Source organism: Cetorhinus maximus, chromosome 5 (genome assembly GCF_964194155.1).
Source record: "Cetorhinus maximus chromosome 5, sCetMax3.hap1.1, whole genome shotgun sequence".
NCBI lineage: Eukaryota > Metazoa > Chordata > Chondrichthyes > Lamniformes > Cetorhinidae > Cetorhinus > Cetorhinus maximus.
In genome coordinates this window covers 23158481-23177832 of record NC_135883.1, presented here as the reverse complement: position 1 = coordinate 23177832, position 19352 = coordinate 23158481, and the positions used below count along the sequence as shown (strand labels likewise).

General features: G+C 41.5%; 1 protein-coding gene across 2 annotated transcripts in view; it reads right to left on the bottom strand.

Annotated features, from left to right (window-relative positions):
* The window catches only part of nbas (NBAS subunit of NRZ tethering complex), a 248466-nt gene that overhangs the window by 21076 nt on the left and 208038 nt on the right, over positions 1-19352 (bottom strand). For both annotated transcript variants that reach the window (XM_078541594.1, XM_078541595.1), the window contains exons 49-50: positions 11628-11767; positions 5286-5430 (exon numbers count right to left, since the gene is read on the bottom strand). In XM_078541594.1, the coding sequence (XP_078397720.1) occupies positions 5286-5430; positions 11628-11767 (285 nt within the window). The remainder of the gene's footprint in view (positions 1-5285; positions 5431-11627; positions 11768-19352) is intronic.

Sequence of the window (19352 nt, the reverse complement as noted above, 5' to 3'; positions counted from 1 at the left end):
GCCAGCATTTATTGCACATCCCTAATTGCCCTCAAGAAGGTGGTGGTAAACCATCTTCTTGAACCTTGTAGTCCATGTGGTCTAGATGCCCCCACAGTGCTGTTAGAAAGGGGTTTTCAGGATTTTGATTTGACTCTGCAACAGTGAAGGAATGGTGATATATTTCCAAGTCAGGATAGTGTGTGGCTCAGGGAGGAACTTGCAGATGCTGGTGTTCCCATCCTTCGAGGTGGTAGAGGTTGCGGGTTAGGAAGTTGCTGTCAAAAGGGCCTTGGTGAGTTGTTGCAGTGCATCTTTTAGATGATACACATGTTAGCACTGTGCATCAGTGTTCGAGGGAGTGAATGGGTGCCAATCATTTGGGCTGCTTTGGCCTGAATAGTGTCCAGCTTGAGTGTTGCTGGGGCTGCACTCATCCAGGGAAATGGAGAGTGATCCATCACACTCCTGACTTGTGCCTTGTAGATAGTGGGCAGCCTTTGGGTATCAGGAGGTAAGTTACTCAACACAGAATTCCCAGCCTCTGACCTGTTCTTGTTGCCACAGTATTTATAAGGCTAGTGCAGTTCAGTTTCTGGTCAATGGTAACCTCCAGGATGTTGATAGTGGGGGATTTAGCAATGGTAATACCATTGAATGTCAAGGGCAGATGGTTAGATCCTCTCTCGGAGATGGCCATTGCCTGGTACTCGTGTGGCGTGAATGATAAATGAAACATTTAAATTTGAGAAATTCATATCTGTTCTTTCATCACAATTTCTACATATCTGACAATAGTATGTTTCAACGATTTCATCTATACACACACATACAGTTTATAGTATTTCACCATTTACTTCAGATAAATGTGCAGGAGCAAAATAAGCCTATGCAAATAGTCATTTGGTAGCACAGAACTTGAATATTGCTGAAAGAGACACGTGTTGTCGAAGCTTTTCGTCTTGAACTCATCAAAACAGTTCGCAAAAATACCAGATGTAAAGGGAACAACAATTTACACTTCATGAGAAGAGAGTGCTGATTGGTTGGCAAGTAGACTCTGATTGGTAGAGGCACTGCCATGTAGAATGTACCAGTTAACTGATGACTGAAGCTTTGTTTAAATTCAAACCAGGCAGGTTGACTCTGATTGGTGAAGGCATTGCCCTGGGAAACGAACTAGAGAATGGCTATCAGCTGTTTTGTTTAGTTGAAACAGGCGCAATGTGTGTACATGTTCTTTCTGTCTGCAAAGAACAGGGCCCTGTGTATTAATATATGTAGCTTCTAGCATGCGTAAGTGTGCCACACTGCGAGCCCAACTGAGTCTTGAACTGGTTGTCAGCGTAATTCTTAGCACACTCAGGATTATTTAGCAAACGTCGTCCAATCACGGAATCACATCTAATGTTGGACACTATGTTTTGAGTTTTGCAAGCACAGGCTGGATGGGTATGGTGTGTACCTTGCTTGTTGTGAACAGTCGAAGAGACATGCAGTTTGATATGATCCACCAGTCTTTTGGGTGTATGGCTTATATACCTAGCAACACACCAGTGCTACATGTATTAATACACAGGGCCCTGTTCTTTGCAGACAGAAACAACATTTACACACTTTGCGCCTATTTCAAATAAACAAAATAAGCAGCAGCCATTCTCTGTTTCATTCCCCAGGGCAATGCCTCGACCAGAGTGAACCTGTCTGGTTTGAATTTAAACAAAGCTTGGCAGTTAACTGTCAGTTATCAGTTAACTGGTGCACCCTCAATGGCAATGCCTCTACCAGAGTCCGTGTGCCAAACAATCAGGGCTCCCTTCTCATGAAGTATAAATTGTTGTCCCCTTTACATTCGGCATTCTTACGAATTGTCCTGATGAGCGCAAGACAAAAAGCTTCGACAATGTGTCTTTTTTCAGCAATACTCTGCAAATGCCACATTTTCTACAAAATACATTTTCTATATTAGAAAGCATATTGCTGTCTATGGGAAATCTCCAGTGTTCATTGAAAACAAAACTCTATCAGTTACAGCCTTCCGGGCTGAATATTGAATTCAACAACTTTAGATCTTAAACTCCTCCTCCCCTCATCCCCACCCCGTTTCTTCCCCCTCCCCTTTTTTTTTCCAATAATTTATATAGATTCTTCTTTTCCCACCTATTTCCATTATTTTTAAATCTACAACTAATACTTTGTTAGTCTTTCCACCCCACCCCCACTAGAGCTGTACCTTGAGTACCCTGCCATCCATTCTTAATTAGCACTTATCTTAGATAATATCACCACCTTCAACACCTCTTTGATCCTTTTGTCTGTAACATCTTTTGATTATCTGCTCCTATCACTGCTTGCTTATCCCTACAACCACCCCACCCTCAACTTCTCTCTCCCCCCGCCCCCCACCTTAGACCAGCTTATATTTCACCTCTCTCCTAACTATACTTCAGTTCTGCCGAAGGGTCATGAGGACTCGAAACGTCAACTGTTTTCTTCTCCACCGATGCTGCCAGACCTGCTGAGTTTTTCCAAGCAATTCTGTTTTTGTTTTGGATTTCCAGCATCCGCAGCAGCTTTTAGCTTTTTGTTTTTATCACTATCAGTTAATGCCTCTTCTAAGGAATTAATTATATCTGAACCTCTTAGTGTAGAAATCGCCCCTAATTCTGGATTAGCTCCTTAGAGAGCATTAATTTAAGATGACAAAGCAACTGAGAGTGAATGAAGATTTTCCACTGATGCTTTCAACATTTATACTTTTATTGTGTAGTTTTTAATGTTCCTAAACCTTTCCTTGAGACATTGTACTTGACTGTTTTCCTGCAAAAAACTAGAATGTGTGTACTGATATTACAGTAATTTATTACCGCCCAAGCGTAAACAATGAATGAAAATGGTGAATTTCCGGGATTTAGAAACCTGTCTTCTGCCTTCCTCTCTTTCTCTAACAGGCCAATTTCCAGATCATTTTGTGTACTATTGTAGAACCACTTCCTGACTGGCTTACATTTAAATCTGATCATACAGAGTTAGTGTGCCTGCTGATTGGGACTTTTTAAAATTCATTTATGGGATGTGGGCTTCGTTGGCTAGGCCAGCATTTATTGCCCATTCCTAATTGCATTTGAGGTGGTGGTGAGCTGCCTTCTTGAACCACTGCAGTCCCTGTTGTGTAGGTGCACCACAGTGCTGTTGGGGAGCAAGTTCCAAGAGTTTGACCCAGTGACAGTGAAGGAACAGTGAAATATTTCCAAGTCAGGGTGGTGAATGGCTTGGAGCAGAACTTGCAGCTGGTGGTGTTCCCATGTATCTGCTGCCCTTGTCCTTCTAGATGGCAGTGGTCATGGGTTTGGAAGGTGCTGCTTAAGGAGCCTTGGTGAGTTTCTGCAGTGCATCTTGTAGATGGTAAGCACTGCCGCCGCTGTTCATCGGTGGTGGAGGGAGTGAGCGTTTGTGGAAGAGGTGCCAATCAAGCAAGCTGTTTTATCCTGGATGGTGTCAAGCTTCTTGAGTTTTGTTGGTGTTGCACTCATCCAGGTAAGTGAGGAGTATTCTGTCACACTCCTAACTTGTGCCTTGTAGATGGTGGACAGGCTTTGGGGAGCCGGGGGTGAGTTACTCGCCGCAGGATCCCCAGCCTCTGACCTGCTCTGTAGCCACAGTATTTATATGGCTAGTCCAGTTCATTTTCTGCTTAGGATGTTGATAGTGGGGGATTCAGTGATGGTAATGCCATTGAATGTCAAGAGGCAATGGTTAGATTCTCTCTTGTTGGAGAAGGTCATTGCGTGACAGCAATGTTACTGCTATTTCCAAAGGCTGGATTTGAAAGACCTGAAATTTCCTCAGGATATCTCTCGCTCCACTGCCATAAATTTGGCAGAAAGCCTGTTTACGTGTGAAGTTATAACGGTGGAGTGGATGAAGTCCCAAGAAATTCAATGCCTTAGTGTTGATTTTTAGCACTCCTGTGGCACACTAACAATGAAAAATGGGAGCCAAGCATTGAAGTAAACATTTTCAGTGCCCCGTCTCAAGCATCACAAAATGGTGAGTGGATGTGGCAATATTAAGTGCTAAATTTTATTTCAATAATTAACTGTAGGCTGGAAGGTGGGGCAATTGAGCTACCCACTGATTTAGTTAAGGCGATGAGAGCAGCTAAGTCATACAAGTCATGAAGGATCCGGGTTTAATGCCTAGACTGTGCATATTTAGATGATCTTTGTAGAAACAGTGGTAAATGAACTATATCCAAAGTCAAATCCATGAATTTTGTGGAGCTTGTGAATTATGGGTAAAAATAATTGTCCATGGTACCTCCCACCTCTCTATCCAGTGACCAATGCTGGATGTGCACATCTATAGACGCCTTATGACACATAAGGAGGTGGTAAGCAACTATCTCCAGAATTAGTCATTAAAACTCACTCCTTCTCCCCCTGGATTTTGGCACATACTGTACACAGCATAAAAGGGGAAACACTGGAGAAAAAAAAAGTTACAGCACATCATTTTGAAATAGTAAATCATTTTAGTTGCATTTCCACTTTGTACAGAATTAATTGTAGTAGGAAAAATTCCTAACACAAGAGATGAATAGACATGCATGAATAGTAGACTAGGTCAAGTTGAGGGCAATGGCGAGCAAAGTGCTTGGTGGGCTGGTTTATTGGGAACATGTTTACAGCAAAACATGCACTAGAGTAACCGTGATTGAAATTGCTTTCTATCAGGTATTTTGGATTTGTCTTCATCGCTACCACTCTAACGCAACAGGCAACTTTTCAGCTTTGGGCTTATTGCCAGCATCCTCTTCCACTACCGATTAATGATTCCACTTCTGATGGCAAAGTTATACAGCATGCTGCACACCAGTAACATCTGGAAATTTCTCTGGGGCTGTACAATAAGATATGCCCAGGCCTATGAAAGAATGTGCCAAGTAGCATTTTACTTCACTGCAGTTGTCAGTTTCACGCTGGTGTCAGGAACCACAGCTCAAGAGAGTATCTCTGGTCCTGCGGGATAAATGCACCAAACAGCATCATAAAGACTGGGGCGGAGTGGGGGGGGAGGAATCATAAGTTCAGGCCTTTATCTGTTCTGAGTGAATACGTTTTAGGAATAAAAATTTAGTTTATACAGGAATATAAAAGCAATGACTTAAATGTGAATGCACTGCCACTTGTCTATCGTCAACAGCAAATCAATGGGATTTGTACTATGAGAGCTTTCATGACACGTTAATAGAACCAGCACAGATTAGACTTGATTATAACTTTGAAAAAAGTTTCTAAAATTACCTGAAATGGTAGTTTGTGCTTTGTCAAGTAGAGAGATCGGCAGATGGCAAGTATTTCATTTCCAGTAGTACTTTTCTGTTCAGGGGCACATTTTACCAACATGGCAGTAACAAGCTTAATCCAAACGTTATCCTTCTCGGTTGTCCTGTAAGAGTGAAGTTGTTTAATGAGGAAAGTAAGTTTAATTTTTATTCTAGCAATTTACACCATAATCAATATTTGAAGATTCTAAAGTTACATCCGACTTTTGGTGCACAACAGGACTGCTTTACCACCACAGATACAACTAAATTCAGTGGTTTATATTAAGATTAGGTGGAGTGACGAATGCAGGCATTTCTACCTTGATTATCACCTGTCTAAACTTGTTTCAGCCTACTTGCAGCTGAAACACTCATTCATGCTTTTCTTACCTCCACCATTGGACTATTCAATGCTCTGCTGGCCAACCTACTGCCCGCCATAAACCTGAGCTGACCATATTGTAACTTGCACCAAGTCCTGTTCATCAATCACACTTCTGTTTGCAGACCTACAATGACTCATGGTCTAGCAATGCCTCAAATATAAAATTCTCATCCCTGTTTTCGAATCTCTCAATGGTTTTGACTTTCCCTGTTACTGTAACTCCACCAGCTCTGTAACCCTCTGAAATCGCTACTCCTCCAATTCTTCTTGCACATCCAATTTCCATCGCCCCTCAAATGCCAGCCATGCATTCAGCTGTCTAAACTCTAAAATCTGGATTTCCACACTCTCCACATCTCTTTCTCCTTGCAGAATCTCATTAATTATATAAATCTTAAAAAATGTAAAAATAAATTGCGAAATTATTTAGTATCAAGAGTAATAACTTCAGAAGGATGCTCTCAATCAATATGGAGAACTTGTAGCGTAAAATGAATGTTTAAAATTTGTGTAATGCTCAACACCTTTCCGCTTACCAAAATGTTGTAAAATAGCCAAAAGCAACAATATTAGAACATAGAGAAATCATAAATATTAGATATTTCTTCATGTTTACAGTGTTAGGGTTTGCTCAAGAACCATATCAACAAACTCTTCCATGTTGCTAAGCTGTTCAAAATCCACTCCATTATCACTAAAAGGAATTGACTCTTCTTTGCATCAGAAATAGTTAAGTTCTTTGTTTGCAAGAATAAGAGTTACTGCGTTAGAACTTATCTCCAGATAGTATCTGCTTAAAACTGGAACAAAAAATGTTGGAAATGCACAGCAGGTTCTTCAGAGACATGTTACATTGACTGTCTCTACCTGAAAAATTAACCTGCCTTTTTCCAATTTCTGCTGCCGACAGATCGGAGGAGCATTTTCTATTTTAATTTTATTGCAGATATCCAATATTAAGTTTTTTTTTTAAAAATCACTGCTCTAAATTAATTGCCACAAATAACAAGATTATCTTCACTTCCACCCTCTGGCCTGACAGCTGTTCGCTGACACACTCGCACTCGGTCACTCCATGGGCTACCATGCTCTGCTTTCTAATCCGCTATCTGCTTCCCCAATTCGGGGAGTGGGAGGGAGACAGAGGAGGGGAGTAGAAAAGTAGGAGGGAGACAGAGCGAGGGAGAGTGTAGGGGAGCAGCAGAGTGAGACACAGGCCGGAAGGGAGAGAGTCAGGAATCAAAATTGGACAGAAAACAGGCACAAGGGTCGTGATGCACAATTAACCCAAAACACAGGCGACATGCTAACTTCACGCTGCCTGATCAATTGAATGACCTCTGCATCTAAGCTAACTAGGCTGGTAGCATCAGCAGGGGGCTAATATTGAGTGGCTAGCACCTAATAGAGCTAGCCTGTATCTATTAAAGGGAAGGTGTAATGTGGCTGGAGCAGGCACAAAGAAAAGTGAATTAAACCTGCTGATTTGAATAGTATTTATTTATCTTGGTATCTGAAGGTTCTGTTCATAGTTGCGTCAAGGCGAGATTTGATTACATCCATTATTGTATACATTCACAAGCTCTCTGTCAAATGAAGCAGCTTAAGACTCCATATCTACCTCTGTCTCACTGAACGTTTCAGTCCACCTTCAGAAATATAGAAGATGGGCACATAAGAACATAATACCAGTTTGGATCACAAAATTATCTTAATAATCCCAGTGTTATGTGGTCATTTAATTAGGTATTGAGCACAATGAGCACTGTGTTAAGTATATGATGCTTGGACTACTTAACATAATGATCAGCTGTAGCCCAGGGAATATCTAAAGTAGACCAGAAACTCCAAACTTGTAACCATCAATGACAGCTACCAAAGAACCCTATTTACACGAGTGACAAAAGTGATTTAAAACACTTAAAATATAAAGGGGAACAGATGAAAAATTTAATATTTTCCAAATCGAACAAAGTTAGAAATCAAGGTTAGCAGCCAGAGAAACAGCAAAGGGGAGGGAGTTTCAATGAAATTTTGAGCAATGTAGGCAGCAAGAATAGCATTAAAAAGAGCAAAAAGAGAGGCAGCAACTTAATTTTAAACCATAAGGAGAAACAGACTATCATGAGATGATACTATCATGATGATGAGGGAGAAATAGCATAACTGTATTCTTTGACATTTGAGAAAATGATGCTGGCAGTTGAATGCAGAGAATCAAACTATTCCAGGATAGCAGCAGCATGTCTGCAACAATCTCTGAATTGCAGGCACAGGAAACTTCTTTCAGCTGGCAGACTAAGAACAGTGACAAGAATATCAACCCCAACTTTAGGCTTTGCAAAAACGTTGGAGCATCTAAACAAAAATGTTACTGAAGCTACTACATTACAGCAGTGACTACACTTTAGGCACATCATTGGCTGTAAAGTGCTTTGGGATGTCCTGAGGTTATGAAAGGCACTATATCAAGTGCAAGTCATTTTTTTTCTTTTTAAAGATAAAAATGCAGTTTTATAGTTAAGCTTAGCCATGTTACTGTGTCATGTTCTATGTCTTGATTATCTTACAAAAGTTAATTTGAACATTCAAATTTCGGTTAGAGAGAGAAAGCAGTGGCTGAAAGCATTTTGAAATTTCTCCAGAACAGTTCAATTGGTTCAGGTTCTGCTTTATTTGCAGATTTTGGTTGATTTTTATAACAACTAAATTGTGATTGGTTGAATATGAACTCTGAGTAAAACAGGTGACACTGCAATGTGAGTGAAATGAAGCATCTGATGTTAACATGGAACATAGCAATGTCTGGTGGGAGAAACAGAATATGAGCTATCATGTAATTTTTAGAATAGCAATAGTAATGCTTTAGAAATGGAGAAATACCTTGTAAAATAATCCTTGAGGATGAACCAGGAGAAATTATTCAGCAAGCATATGAGGCAAAGCTTTGCTGGTACAATAGCCCTGCTGCATCCATTTGTGAATGGTGGTGGACATTTAAACAATTCACTGGAGGAGGAGGAGGAGGAGGCTCCACAATTATCCCCATCCTCAATGATGGGGGAGTCTAGCACATCAGTGCAAAAGATAAGGTTAAAGCAATCGCAACAATCTTCAGCCAGAAGTGCCGAGTGAATGATCCATCTTGGCCTCCATTGGAGATCCCCAGCATTACAGATGCCAGTCTTAAGCCAATTCAATTCACTCATGTGATATCAGCCAATTCATTTCATTCCACGTGATACCAAAAAATGGCTGAGAGTACTGGATAATGCAAAGGATATGGGCCTTGACAATATCCTGGCAATAGTACTGAAGACTTGTGCTCCAGAACTTGCTACACCCCTAGCCAAGCTGTTCCAGTAGAGCTACAACACTGTCATCTACCCAGAAATGTGGAAAATTGTCCAGGTATGTACACAAAAAGCAGGACAAATCCAACGCGTCTATTTACTGCCCCATCAGTCTACTCCTGATCATCAGTAAAGTAATGGAAGGGGCCATCAACAGTGCTATCAAGTGGCACTTGCTTAGCAGTAACCTGCTCGCTGACGCTCAGTTTGGGTTCCACCAGGGTCGTTCAGCTCCTGGCCTCATTATAGCTTTGGTCCAAACATGGACAAAATAACTGAACTCCAGAGGTGTGGTGAGAGTGACTGCCCTTGACATCAAGGCAGCATTTGATCCAGTGTGGCATCAAGGAGCCTTAGTAAAACTGGAATCAATGGGAATCAGGGGGAAAACTCTCCACTGGTTGGAGTCATACCTAGCACAAAGGAAGATGGTTGTGGTTGTTGGAGTTCAATCATCTCAGTTCCAGGACATCACTGCAGGAGTTCCTCAGGGTGGTGTCCTAGGCCTAACCATCTTCAGCTGCTTCATCAATGATCTTCCTTCCATCATAAGGATTAGAAGTGGGGATGTTCACCGATGATTGCACAATGTTCAGCACCATTCACTACTCCTCAGATACTGAAGCAGTCCATGCCCAAATGGAGCAAGACCTGGACAATATCCAGGTTTGGGCTGATAAGTGGCAAGTAACATTCGCACCACACAAGTGCCAGGCGATAACCATCTCCAACAAGAGAGAATCTAGCCATCACCCTTTGACATTCAATGGCATTACCATCATTGAATCCCCCACTATCAACATTCTGGGGGTTACCATTGACTAGGAACTGAACTGGACTAGCCATATAAATACTATGGCTAGGTCAGAGGCTAGAAATTCTGCAGTGAGTTACTCACCTCCTGGCTCCCCAAAGCCTGCCCACCATCTACAAGGCACAAATCAGGAGTGTGATGGAATACTCTCCAACACTCAAGAAGCTTGACACCATCCAGGACAAAGCAGCCACTTGATTGGCACCCCATCCACATTCATTCCCTCCACCACTGGCAAGCATTGGCAGCAGTGTATACCATCTACAAGATGCACTGCAGGAACTCACCAAGGCTCCATAGACAACATCTTGCAAACCCACCACTGCTGCCATCTAGAAGGATAAGGGCAGCAGGCACATGGGAACACCACCACCTAGAAGTCCCTCTCCAAGCCACACACCATCCCGACTTGGAAATATATCACTGTTCCTTCACTGTTACTGACTCAAAATCCTGGAACTCCCTCCCTAACAGCACTGTGGTTGTACCTACACCACATGGACTGCAGTGGTTCAAGAAGGAAGCTCACCACCACTTTCTCAAGGGCATTTAGGGATGGGCAATAAGTGCTGACCTAGCCAGCGACACCCACATCCCATGAATGAATTCGAAAAAATGATAGATTAAGGATGACAAAGCAGGTGATGTGCTGCGACTGCAGGATGTGGGAGCTCCTGGGTGCCAGTGTGATTCAGGGCAAACACATCTGAAGTAAGTGTCTGCGGCTTCAGGAGCTTCAGCTCAAGAGTTACTGAGCTGGAGGCCGAGCTGTGGACACTGCAACACATCAGGGAGGGGAATGTTACTTGAACTCCCTCCCTAACAGCACTGTGGGTGTACCTACACCACATGGATTACAGTGGTTCAAGAAGGCAGCTCACCACCACCTTCTCAAGCGAAATTAGGGATGGGCAATAAATGCTGGCCTAGCTTCATGAATGAATAGAAAAGAAAACAATATTTATCGACATTGCAGACAAGCACAGTGGTACATACTAATATCACTATCAGGCTTACACTTGCCCACAATGCAATCCATTAAGTAAAGCTTACCACCTTACTTACCACCAGTGTACCATTGTATTTAATACTATTTAAACTGTGCCTTATCAAGCATATCGAAGTTAAAACAATATTTTAAAAAATATAAAAATGTAAAAATAAATATTTTCAACCTATAAAATAAAATTTATATATATATTTTGACTCAAATGCTTTTGTTTTGCTTTTTAAATTCAGCCAAAATAATCTTAAACTGCTGCAAGTATGCCCTTCGAATTTCACTCAGATATTTCTGCATGTGTCTTGACAGCTGTTACTAAAAAATCAGTAATTTAAAGTGAAGTGAAACCTAGGACTCTGTCCCTTCAAAAAAGTGCTGGGTTAGGTTAATTGAAATTTCAAAATTCAGATCGATAGATTTTTTTGTTAGATATGGAACAAAGGTGGATAAATAGGGCTCAAATCCATGATCTGATTGAATGGTAGAACTGGTTCAAAGGGATGAACGACCTACTCCTGTTATGAGAAAACACTTTTTAGAATACAATTAAAGGAAGGCATCATGTCCAAATCTAGTTCAAGCTAAAAACTTCCCTGGAGTTCAGTAAAAAGCTTCCTGCAGATAAATGGGGACAGCTGCATTATTAAATGTTTAATTGATGATCTATGTTTGTATGGTACATCCTCATAATTTCCAGCATTCCCTAGATCTGCTGTTGTAACTATTGTAGATAATAGCACACTGTCGCACACGCTGACACTTACATGGCTTCGTTGTTCATGGGTGGCCAAGCCTGAAGGAGTAGCACCAAATGTTGAAATTCAGTCCCTTGGTTACTGCAGTCTAGCAACTCCAAAAAGAGCAGGAAACGTTTCTCTTCATTCTCAATGTCACTTACATTAACCTGGTGATGATACAACATTACAGAAACATAGATTTATAAAATACTTCAATACTCTTAGGACTACAGTAAGCATTTCTGCATTAAATTACTGTTTGAGAAAATGCCTTTTGTTTCACCTCCCCCTAAGGGCACAGATTCAGTTTCATGTTTATATGGTTGGTATCCTCTGTTTTCTAAAATGGGAATTCGCTATCATATGACACTAATAAAAAGTATTTTTGGTGATAAATGCTATGATCAGTATTACAAAGCAGAATGATAGAACTGGATGGACTGAAGTAATATTTAACTGATAGCATTTTCTAAAGGAAAGCAAACTACAATCTGCAATATCTGTGTTGTGGCATAATCCTCATGCAATACAAGGTTATAATATTGATCACTAAAAATGCTTTAAAATAACCACTAGGCCCAGATATAAACAAAATGTCAGACACAGAAAGGGAGAAAGAATACTTTCATGGCTGGTTCAGCTGTTGCTTTCTCAAACCACAATGGAGTTCAGCATTTACAAAACAAATCCCTGAAACAAGGCAGTACCAAGACTTACAGAACAAAGTATATAACCAGAAAATCCAATTCAGCCAGTAAAGTCAATGAGCTCCACTGGACAATTCAAGCCATCTGTCATGGACTTGACTTTTGTCAGTAAGTTTGCTGAAAGAAGCTGCCAACTAGAAACAAAACTTCAAAGGATGGTAAACCTCTTATATCGCCGAATAATGGTTGGGACGAAAAAAATACAGAATATCATTCAATTTATAACATATGTCAGTCAATGCTGACAACAGATAACATTTCTTGCCAGAATAGCAGAGGCCACCGAATTTTCCAGGGTATTTAATCATTTATATCTATCTTCACCTCGATGACTTTTCCTCACCAGACAACTATCCAGCTGTTTTTTTTCAAGAATGGACCACCAACTTTTAATTCTACTGTTAAGCCACTTGTCAACTCAGTTATTAATTCCATGACTTTGAATATTTACAAGTCTCATGTAAAGAACTTGAGCAAATGCTTTCAAAAAGTATAAAATAAATTATCTCCGCTGATCTACTCACGATTAACAGCGAGGATGCGGCCTGGTCTGCCCCTCATCCCTACCGTTCCTCGTCCCGGCTGCGTCTGTCTAGGTGGAGAAGTCAGCCCAGCTTTAAGGTTTAATTATTATCCTATTCCCCTCCCTCCCCAATGACCCAAAATCTGTAAAATCCAAAAATCTGGCACATATCTGGTCCTGAGATTCCAGGATATGGGGTCCAGTACCTGTACTGTTTATTAAACATATTGGCCCAAATCCTCCAGTCGCCAGGGCGTTGGAGATAGGATGTGCGTCAGGAGGTGCATCTCAGGACCCTGTGGAAGTCCTGGTGCTAGACGTACGTGGGAATTGCCCAGGAAGTTTAACCTTCCGATGGGCTGATTCACTGCCGGCTAGGACCGTCTGCAAAAGCCTCCGGCCCTGAGCTCAGGACGGAGACTTTGGCCAGATATGCAGCACTTATCCTGTATTTACCCTGGAAATGTTAGACAGTTTAATGCCTGCTATAACAGCTGGGTAACTCCACAACTGGCCTGCCCAAACACCCTTCCCAATCACCTGACTACCCTCCCCCAACCCAACTACCTTACCCAACCCAATCCTAGTACTCCCTGACCACCCAGCTACTCCCTCGGCCCGACCACCCCCCGACCTGCCCTGACTAACCCCCAATCAACTGATTCTCCCCCCGACCTGACCACCCACTCACTTGCTAACTCTCACTCATTCTTTAAAACACTTGAACCTTTAAAAACTTACCTGAATACAGCAGCCACCATCGTAAAAAGAGGGCATGTTCTCTCCTTACCCTTACTCTATTACGCTTGTTAGACTTACCCACGTGGCACTGCACTGCCCATTTCTCCTTCAGCTGGGATCAGAAGATCCTGGAAGAAATAGGCAGTATCGTCGGATTGGTAAAAACGTCGCGGGCAGCAGCAATGCAGACAGCATTGCCGCTGACTGGAAGATCTAGGCCAGAAAGACATACTTCACTTGTCCTAGGAAGTTTTGAGATATTTACTTCTTCCAGCAATTAGGTTAAAGTTAAGTTGCCAGAATTCATATTTAGGAGAAGCCCAAAACATGAAGCTATTCAAAACTGTTTTCAAACTGGCCCACTGAAAAACCTCCTTTCTAATAGAAGATATTGGGGAATGATCTTTGACAATTTACCTCCTCTAATAAAAAATACTTTATAATGAAGATATTGCCCCCACCTCCTCCAGAATACCAATCCCTTTTTAAACAAGCATCCTACTTGGAAATTAGGGAAAGGATTTTCCCCCCGTCGGGGGGGATGTTGAAGTGTGGGTGCGCGGAGGCGCGCCTCCGATCAGCGCCCCCAATCATTTTAAGTGGGCAGGCCAATTAAGGCCCGCTCAGCATGACGTCCGCACTGAAGCGCTATGTGCTCCCTGTGCGGGGGGGAGAATCCCTAAACCTGAGAGTGTTTAGTGCTAAGTGCTGCCTCAGGGAGATCGTCTCTATTGTATAAGTTATTTAAAATAGAAAAAAAAACCCCTGACGTTCCCTGAGTTGGGACATGTCCATAACTTTTTAAAAAAACTTTAATAAAATTTTTAGAAGCCTACATGAAACCTCATCACGCCTGTGGATGAGGTTTCATGCTTTTTCTAATGCCCGCCAGGGCTCCTGGCCTGCCCACCAATCTTGAGGTTGGACGGGCAGGTCCATTAATTACTTAAATGACTCTGTCAATGGCCTCAATTGGCCATTGACAGGTCGACGGGCGCACAGTTGATTTTGCTGAGTCCCCACCTTCCTGAAAATTTAAATGGGGCGTGGTGACGTCGGGGGTTCTGCGGGTCATTTTACGTGTTGGCGAGAGGGGCCCCCCCCTTCTCCCCGCTGGGGAAATCCTGCCCTAGGGAAGGCAGTGGCGTAGTGGTATTGTCACTGGACAGGTAATCCAGAGACCCTGGGTAGTTGTCTGGGGACCTGGGTTTAAATGCCACCACAACTGATGGTGAAATTTGAATTCAATAAAAATCTGGAATTAAAAGTCTGATGATGACCATGAAACCATTGCCGATTGTTGTAAAAACTCATCTGGTTCACGAATGTCCTTTAGGGAAGGAAATCTGCCGTCCTTACCTGGCCTACATGTGACTCCAGACCCACAATAATGTGGTTGAGTCTTAAAATGCCCTCTGGACAGCCAAGATATGGTCAAGGTCTGTTCTCTCTGAACAAGAGCAACTAGAGCGAATAGGTAATAAATGCTGGCCTAGCCAGTGACACTCACATTCTATGAATGGTTTTTTAAAAAATTCCATACAGTGTATTCAATAGAGTGAATTGTTGGAGTTACAAAAGGTAAGGAATTCTTAACATGGTACCAACAAGGTCAATCTATCAAGCAACAGATTGCAGTACTGACATGATCAACACATTGGATAGTGGGATATTTCCCATCTGACATTTTCAACATTTCATGAGCCCAACATGCCCAAAAACAGAGATGTCGGAAATCAGGATGAAGCTGCTCGTGTTGCCATTGGTTAAAATCAACTCAAAACTTGTTGTAGGTGTGCTGAACTTTTCTTATGCTGATGAGTTTCTTTGATTTTAGCAGTAGTTTGGGAAGGCCTGCTCCTAGTGCTCCTCCCTCAATAAAAGAGAAACCTTAAACCGCTGGGTGAGGGAGATATTTTCGAATTGCTAAAATCCACAGTGGCATTTAAACAAAAGCACTTAAGATGACAGTTTTCTAGTGTAATTACTTACAAACATTGCAAACAATATTCTTTGCTGTTTTGCAATTTGCCGACTATTATGTAAGAAAGGCATCCAGAGAAAAAAAAAAACAGGAAATCGGGGGTGGGACTAATTGGAAAGCTTTTTCCAAAGAGGCATAAAGGGATGAATTGACACCTTTTGTGCTGTATGATTGAAACAGAGGCAGGAGTAAACTCTTTACCGGAAACAAGGGCTCCAATGTTGAACAAAAGACAAAATAAAGTATGAATTAGATGGCAGAAAAAGTTAACACATATTGAAGCTCTGTAATGGCCTTACTTCAGATCACTCCATATAAAGTAATGTTATTCTATTTCTTTACCATTATTTTAAGAAGAAAAATGCATACCTAAATAAAAACAAAAGGCATGATTTCAGGTTTTGGGTCAGGACCCCAACGTCAGGGTCGGATGAGGACCCCGACCCTGCACTATGTTGGGAGCAATTACTGACAGCGATTATCCCTTGATTGGCCAATGAGTGGCCAGAAGGCAAGCTCGCCGTCCAGTTAAGGAGCTGCAGCCTACAGGCAAGAGAGAAAGAGGGCTCCACTATGTTGAGGAGCCCACATAGCAACTTTTAACAAATTTGAATTGAAAATAGCCACAGTTTCGAGGCAACAATTCTGCAGGGCCTGAACATGGCCTGTGACCACAGCTATGGCCACATAGGCGGCGAGGGCCTCAAAGTCACCCTGGAGTGCTGGTGCCCTGGTATGCTGCTGGAAGGTTGCCTCCAGGTAGCTGGCCTGTTCCTTATGCCATGGGGGGCCCCCATGCCGAATGAAATATTCCTGTCGACGCTTGATAATTGAGAAAATGGCCCAAGCATGTGATGTTGCTGTCAAATCAGCATGTCAGCTGGCCGTGCAAAAATATGCACCTGCCCATCTCCATTCTCAACACCATATTATGGTGAAAATTCAGCCCAACAGCATTATTCTTTACAAGTAAAAGAATAATGATGCTGGATGAGTTTCCTAAACTTTACATTAAAATGAATAAAAGAAAAATTTGAACAATTCTGAATAAATATTACATTTGTGTACAACGTTTTAGCTATAGCATTTTATAATGATTTTGAATTTAAAATATCAAGGTAAGATGGGCAGGAATGCAGCACGTAAATACATGATACATTCAGTAAGGTAAAGACAAAATCTGGTCTTGTAGTTGTCTACACCTTCAATTCTTGAACTTTTCTCAATGGGCAAAAGATTAGGTTAATGGGAGAAGCTTTGGCAAAATAGGATGACGTAAACTTGAGTCAACCCTTAGGTTTAAATACACCACCTAGCAGCCGGATTGAGAATGGCACTGCCAAAAAACTGCGAGGAGGTCACCTGTAAATGATTCATAAAGAACAAAGGAAAGGCTGTAGTTAAGAATAGGGCTTACACAGAGGCTGTCATCTGGATTTGGAAGTCTGATGTCTGGACCTTGGGTGCCATTATTTCAGACCTAATTTCAAAGGGTTCTGGCATATAAGTCTTTCACTGGCTTCATTCATTGGAAAAGGTGCATGAAAGATTCAGAAGTATGATACTAAAGCTGAGGCATTATTTCATTCTCCCACTTTTTCAATTTCTGTTGTAGATGTTCTCATGCCACCTTCCGTATCAATACTTCAGAAATGTCTTCTTTTTTTCCTCAACTGTGGATCTCCTTCCGTCGTTATGCCTGTCCCATTTCTAGCATTTCTGCTCTCACTTCTCTTCCAGACTCAGAGTCGCTTGTCTTCACCTTCTACCCCTCCAGCCTCCACATTCTGGTCCACTCCTCAATCACTCCAACACCCACTGTCGGTCCCATGGTACCTTCCATGCAAGTGCAGGAGATACAACATGTACCCTTTTACCTTCACACCATCTAGAACCCCAAACACTCCTTCCAGGTGAAACAGAAATTTATTGTACTTTCAATTCAATATGCTGTATTCGTTGCTCACAATGCAGTCTCTTACAGTGGGGAGGCCAAACGTAGATTGAATGATCATTTCCCAGAACACCTCCATTTAGCCCACAAGTGTAATCCTGAGGTTTCAGTTGCTTCTACTATGTCTGCCTTCCACGTTGGTCAAATGAAGCTCAAATGTAAACTGATGAACAGCAGCTAACTTTCGTAGGTACTATACAGCTTTCCAGACTCACACTGAGGTCAACAACCTCTGATCATATGCATTGCTCTGATTTTTTTGGACAGCAGCTGTTGGTAGTGATTCTTCTATTCCATTTTATACCTCCTCTAGACCCATCTTTTGTTTCTTTACTTGCCCTATTACCATTCCCTTTATGCCTTGCCCCATCATCCCTTTTGTCATTTATTCGCTCCTGCTTTTCACATTATCACAGGACTTCACTTTTGTCATTTCCTCTTAAAAAGTGTCACATCTTTAACTTTTTCCAGTTCTGATGAAAGGTCACCAACTTGAAGCATTAACTCTATTTCTCTCTTCACAGTTGTTTCCTGACTGATGAGCATTTCCAGCATTTTCGGTTTTTATTTCCAGCATCTGCAGCATTTTGCTTTTGTGAAAGAATGGACGAAGATAGGATTTTGAATTACATTTCCAACTTCCAAGCAGTATGCTGATTTTCAATTGCACTCAAAGGGCCGTCAACCACCACCCTATTGAATGCAACGCAGGGTACAGGCCTGTTGGTCTGAGAAATTTCTGTCCATAATTTGAATTTTACTAATGATGCATTTGTACATGCACAAGGAATCTAATTACAATTAACACAGCATTTAGGCTAAAAAATTATTGCAGTGCCTTAAGCGGCCTGTATCTATGGCCATTGAAATTTGATCACTAATTTATGTAGCAGAGTCTGAGTTAAGCTTGTACTGTACAACTGAGGTTTCTGTAATTAGCATAAAGGCTACAATAGAAGTCAGCTTTCAGGTGCTTTAAACAAACAACCTGTTTTCTGGATTCTAATTATGCACGCATCATGTAACTAGAAAATTACAGAACCAAAGGAACATAGCTAAGGGAATTCCAACAGCACATTCTCTCCCTCTAGTGGTTGAGGTAGGTCCCCAAGATCAACTGTCAAGTAAAGATTAAAAGTCTCCTGCAAATTGAATACCTTTAAATTATTAATTCTGTTAACTATTCATTACCATCTCAGCATGTGCGGTGCCTTATGGTTCAAATGCTGTTTGCCTCAATGAAGTAGTTTAAATTTTGCAAGAGCTTATCTCCCAGCACCACCACGATCCATAAAATTTATATTTTTAGTACCCAGGAATTAATTAAATATTAAACTCTTTAGTGTCCACACAGCCTGACTAAGAGGATTATATACCCTCATGCAAATCTTTGTACTCCTTCACAAGAGCCTACCATGGCAGACAGTAGACTCGGCATCTTATTTGAAATATCATTTTCGGCACAAACTAGAAGGGCCGAATGGCCTGTTTTCTGTGCTGTGGTGTTCTATGGTTCTATCAAGTGAAAAATATACGAGACATCTTGCTGCAGGAGGTGACAAAGAGAGTGAATGAATGGGTGGACGAGGATAGGGAAGCAAGCGTGTGTGTGTGAGAGAGAGAGAGAGAGAGAGAGAAAACAAGAGTGTGCGCAAGAGAGTGAACAGAAGAGCGAGCAAAAGTAGGAGTGAGTTAAAATAGGCGAGAGAGATCTGATAAACAAATAAATCCAGTTCACATCTATAAAAAAGTTGTAAGTTAATTATTATAGCATTTTGATTTTAAAAAGTGCTTTATTTGAGCTTAATTTTGATTAAAAATTACATGGTAGAGCTCATGCAAT